The sequence below is a fragment of the Parasteatoda tepidariorum genome, chromosome 7 (genome assembly GCF_043381705.1).
Source record: "Parasteatoda tepidariorum isolate YZ-2023 chromosome 7, CAS_Ptep_4.0, whole genome shotgun sequence".
Lineage (NCBI taxonomy): Eukaryota > Metazoa > Arthropoda > Arachnida > Araneae > Theridiidae > Parasteatoda > Parasteatoda tepidariorum.
The window spans coordinates 71,426,951-71,432,950 of record NC_092210.1 but is presented as its reverse complement, the minus strand read 5'-3'; the positions used below and the strand labels follow the sequence as shown (position 1 = coordinate 71,432,950).

Sequence of the window (6,000 nt, the reverse complement as noted above, 5' to 3'; positions counted from 1 at the left end):
GAGCGAAAGATCGAACTGATGGGTCATCCGCCGTACAGCCCTGATTTGGCACCCAATGACTTCTTCTTATTCCCACACATCAAAAATAAATTACGTGGACAACGATTTTCGACCCCCGAAGAAGCGGTTGATGCATTCAAAACGCATGTTTTGGAGTTACCTCAATCGGACTGGAAAAAGTGCTTTGAAAATTGGTTCAAACGCATGCAAAAGTGTATTGATCATCATGGAGAATATTTTGAAAAACAATAAAATCAATTTCGATCCTACATATTTGTTTTTTCATTATCAAGCCAGAAATATAAATAGCAACCCTCGTACGCTGATTTGTTGAACACATCTAACATACGTGAAACAAGATAACTTCTACTTGGAATGCTTGAACTTATATGCAATTGAATAAGGAACAGGAAATGACGTGAGAGAAGTCTCTAGAAACTTCTAGAAAACATTCAAATAATAAATAAAAGCTTAAACAACATATTCATGCATATTTACATTCTCTTCCATTTGGGAGGATAAGACTCGGAATCTCTGTTTCGCCAAGGCAATGATTTTCATCGCTCGGTTTCTCGGACACACATCATTACATTCTTCTTAGAAAAAACAGTGACCTCTCTGTTTTACTTTGTGGAACCTCCGTTTCGCTAGGGAAATGACTTTCACCTCTTAGCTACTCGGACCACGTCAATTTAATTATTTATATCGTATGAAATAGTACTTGGTATTAAATGTTTCTCTCTCTTAAATTACCATCTTGGCAATTTGCAAATAAAAAGTATATAATTTTATAATCTTTTATTTTCAAATGTTGCAAAACTTAGCTAGCGCGACACATACAACCCTCACTCCCTTCAAAAAATGGGCTGACTCACATGCAGACGACGTGCAATAACTTTTGTACTTACATCTTGTAATATAGATTCTTTCATGCGATGTTGCCGAATTGTTCTTTTTCCACTCCGAATATCAGCATAATGTCAGCGGCAAATTATCCGTTTTTACGCAGTGACCGATGCAAACTATCGAACATAATGTTCTTCGGAATACGCCTGTTCTGACACCGTTCCTGATACCGGCTTGGCCATTCCCCATTAGCTGTTGTTGTTGTTGTAGTTCATTTACGTCGTACTAGAACTGCTCAATGGCCTATTGGCGACGGTCTGGGAAACATCCCTTAGGAGGATCCGAAGACATGCCATCACAAATTTGATCCTCTGCAGAAGGGATGTCACCCCACTTCGGTTGTCCGACGACCTGCACGCGAAGTCGAGCACTTTACGGTAGAACAGTTTAACGAGGACCAATACCACACACCCTGGGTCCCTACACAGACTAATCCAAGTGGTCACCCATCCACCCACTGACCGCAGCCTTGACTACGGTGATCTGCTGTGAACCCTGTCCCATTAGCAGAGCTATGTATCAGATAGATACACGTCAGCGTTTTCACTGGAAGTGGATGGAAGTGAACTCATCCATCACGTTTAAAATCCACAGTTCAGTTGCATTAACATTCTCTCGCTGATGCATCTAATCTTGGTTTACTCGGCACACTAACGCCAGTTGCACACTGCATTGCCAAACAATCATAGCCGCAGTTAATATTGCTGTTAGTTTTGAAAGCTTATTGTAAATTTGAATACTGAGTTGTTGCAAAGAGGCACTTTGCGATGATTTTGTAAATAAAAACACTTTTTTTTCCTGTGTTACTCCTTGCGTTCTTACCTTAACACGTCACCTTAAACTCTACATTCCTGCACAAATAAAAAAACGGGTTACAAAAAATACGTTCTATCATCCCTCAACGTGACCAAGTTCGTCCATAATTATAGAATACCCATGATCATAGATGAACCGTGAATACCATGATAGAATGATCATAGAATACCCTCGCATAAGAAATAAGAAGAGAGATTAAGTTATAATTCTACATTTTTTTACCTACATCATTCTTTTCGTGTCAATTTTTTTTCCTTCTGCTAAATGCTACTACAAACAGATCAGCAAAATTTATAGTTTCAGTTTCAATTGTTTTTATTTAAATTTTGTCACCTTTTAGCCCATTGAAGTGTCAAATGTTATTTAATTAGAGTTTTTCACACTATCGCTGAAAGATTTAAGGCTCGATGATATTTCCGACCCACTTTTACACAAGTTCAGTTATTTTAATTCACAGAGTTTATTTTTTTTCTTCTCAGATTGCAAAATGGATATCAAGTATGAAGGGAGGAAATACGTATCTGAAGGTTCTCCGATCTTCATCTCCTGTTTGAAGACAGCCTACGGGGTGCCAAAGTGGTCGAAGAATGGCGTGAACATTAATCCTCTGGAGTCAGACTTTTCAGTAATTGAGGAAACCTTACCTGACAGTTTCGTGCATATGGAACTTCGAACCAATAATGCAAGTTGGCAACATAGGGGAATATATAAATGTGATCCTCAAAGCGTTTCATCATATCCCATTGAAATAGTGATTTCCAAAGGTACTGATTTTTTTCCGTTTCCAATATTATTTTTTAATAAATATACGAGTATTTTTTTCGAGTCCCCCCCCCCCCCCCTGTGGAGCGTGAACTCCACGTTGTGAACAATAATCTACGGTATGTCCCACTGAAATAAAACCATTTCGATTTGGTGTGCCATAACTTAAAAGGAAACAAATCGATGATAAAAGCAAACACATACATTAAGGAAGTTCATATACAAGTACATATTCGTAGGAATGAACTCACTTCTTGCCCAACCTGGACAGTAGAAAAATCTGATACATAAATTTTTTTTAAAAAGTGATCCGCCTTAATAAAGCCGCTTTTGTAAGCAGCTGATATATTTGCCATATTTATATATGACTCGGAATTTCCAGATTAGAAAGCGATCACACAAAAAGTCTCTCATTTTTCGAGGGCAGGAGAATCTTCGAGAGCTGCTCCAAATGTCAAACTGAACAGGCTTCTCCCGAGCACATCCTGGGGACTTTCCAGAGAGGACATATACTTATCCCCCCTTCTCAGGGCTCGAAAAAACTCAGAAATTTTACCCGTCCCCGAGGACGGCTTGTCCAACAATGCACCCGTCCTCCGTTGAAACTAACCCGTCGCTTTTAAATAAATAAAAATATAATTTTCTCCTATTTATTACAAACATTTATATAAATTGCACAATGAATTAGTCGTTNTTAGGGTCAACGGTCTGATGGACCTTGTCTGACTTCGTCAGGCATTGGAAGATAACCCACAACACAACAACATATATGATTTGGAATACATGATGTTGCATATCGTTTACCAATCTTCTGAGGAGAGTAGCACCAACATTTCCCCATATTTCATTGATAGCAGCCTTCAATTCAGCCACAGCCTGAAACTGGCTGCTATTTACATATGAGCAATTCTACAAATAAACGCCAATTAGGCGGCCAAAAAAAAAATAAACATACTTTAAATGTGACATACTTTAAATGTGACATACTCTTTCTGACATACTCAGATAAATCTGAGCCATTTATTCAGATAAAACGATTTTTACATAAATATAATATTATTATAATGTCTCTCTAACATGTATTTATAGAGATTTCGTTCTATAAGATTATATTTTAGTATAAAAAACAAAAATAAAAAAATTTAATCAAAGTTCCTAAATTGAAAAAATCGGGAAAAATTTAGAAAATTGGTATTTTGTCATTTAAAATATGTCACAAAGAAAAAATTTCATGCTTAATATTTTTTCTTGCTTTTTTAGGGTGTAAAAAAGAAGAAAATTCATGCAGAAATAGCAGGCCCCCCCCCCAAAAAAAAACATTTAATTTTTGCTTGGTCGCCTAATTTGCGTTTATTTGTAGAATTGCTCATAGCGTCGCTTTGAAACTAACCGTAGTAAATCGAAAAATGAGATATTTGGGTCATTTTGTGTAAAAAAAAATCACCCTTTTAGAGAAACAAAGTGTTATCTTCATAGTTCCATAAAATTAATTTAGAGAGCAGATAAATCGTTATCGCATTGGCGCGATTAGCATTAGCGCGGAAAGTTAGAAATTGCTCTCCTGAAAAACTTGCTTTTTTCAGTTACTACGGTTTAGTTTCAAAGTGACGATATGAGCAATTCTACAAATAAACGCCAATTTTTATGCTAAAATATAATATTATAGTATGAAATCTATATAAATACATTTTAGAGAGTATAATAATATTATATTTATGCAAAATTCGTTTTATCTGAATAAATGGCTCAGTATGTCAGAAAGAGTATGTTTAAAACAAATTTGTAATTAAACTAAAACAACACATGCAACTACAAAAATAAGTTTCAACATCAAACCATTCTGCTGAGTATACGTTTGTCTTTCAAGATTNCCCCTTCTGGTCCTCGATTTTCCTAGGGTCAACGGTCTGATGGACCTTGTCTGACTTCGTCAGGCATCGGAAGATAACCCACAACACAACAACATATATGACTCGGAATACATGACGTTGCATATCGTTTACCAATCTTCTGAGGAGAGTAGCACCAACATTTCCCCATATTTCATTGATAGCAGCCTTCAATTCAGCCACAGCCTGAAACTGGCTGCTATTTACATGTATGCCAGAATTACTGAGGGTATCATCAAACGTTTTCATGGGGTTGAGATTAGGAAAAAGGACATGTCATTTATGACATGCACCCTATCATCTAAAAACGTGAAGATTTCCATCATGAATAGAGGCGTTATTCTGCTGAAAAATCTAATTTCGGTCACCAATCATCTTTGCAAATTGTCTAGGAAAAACCATGTTCAGTTTTCTACCCTAAAAACTTTCCCATACAGTGAATCTCCATTTGTGTTATAGTAGAGAATTTATTTAAAAGATTCAATTGCAAATTCAAACTGCTTGGACTCCGTGAGGCAGTCATATATTATTTTCATTTGGTAATCTTAAAGATAAGCACTCTTAAACTATTTTTGTTAGGCTGCGCGAGAAGGTCAGTGCTGTTATAAGTTCATTATCATTTGTTTGACTAAAAATGAGTCCTTTTAATTTTTTCTAATTATTCTTTGTATTGTTAATTTTTAGAGACTGACGAAGTGATGAGAAAGCAATCAAAAGTTCAGTTACGGGTCAACAGAACTTTAAAAATGGTTTGTGATCTGGAGGAACAAGCAAGTTTTCCTATAAACTGGTATGTTTTATATAATGCATTATTAGTAATATACACGGAAGAGCCATTACATTATGACCACCCTCCGTCTATAACAATGGGCTCGTCCAGGTTTTCATGGTTTCTCGCTCAGGAACAATGTTCTCATGGGTCACATTAGGACCCATAATCCTCATAGAAAAATCTCTGACGCCTGTAAGCTACTTGAACATTGTTACAGACAAGGTTCACAAATTCATGGCAAATAATTTTCCCTGCGGGGATGGTGTTTACCAACAGGATAATGCACCATGTCATAAGGTTCGAAACGTCGAGAAACATTCCAGCGACTTTCAACTCATGTCTTGGCACCCAAATTCACCTGACCTTAATCCAATAGAGCATTTGTGATCCTACTTGGAAAACCAAATTCCTGCTGCCACGCTACCCCCTCGCAATGTGAGGGAATTGCAGGACCAGTAGGCGAGCGCTTGGTACAAGATACCCCAGAATACCTATCAGCGCCTTGTGGAATCGATACCACGGCGGGTGTTAGCAGTTTTGAGAGCTAAAGGTGGTCCTACATGATATTAGCAGGGTGGTCATAATGTAATGGCTCTTTGGTGTATTATATAATACATCGGCAAACTATATCTCGTGTTTTCCTAATGATTCTAATGAGTAAATGGTTGCTATTCTAATTTTAGAATCTGTACCATTATACGTATTTCTAGACATGTGTAAAGAATATGTAATTTTTTTTTCCTTTAAGTTTTTAATTTGTCCAAAATACGCGATTTTGAATGCATATATGTAGCAAACGTTAAGGACAATTTCCAATTTTTTGCTACACATAATTCATTTGAAAGTGTTTTCATG

The 6,000-nt window shown here is 36.7% G+C and overlaps 1 protein-coding gene across 1 annotated transcript in view; it reads left to right on the top strand.

The window, feature by feature from the left end:
• LOC107440016 (basigin) overlaps nucleotides 1-6,000 on the top strand; it is a 52,718-nt gene that overhangs the window by 5,012 nt on the left and 41,706 nt on the right. The window contains exons 2-3 of the mRNA XM_016052787.3: nucleotides 2,202-2,486; nucleotides 5,058-5,163. Coding sequence (XP_015908273.2) covers nucleotides 2,202-2,486; nucleotides 5,058-5,163 — 391 coding nt within the window. The remainder of the gene's footprint in view (nucleotides 1-2,201; nucleotides 2,487-5,057; nucleotides 5,164-6,000) is intronic.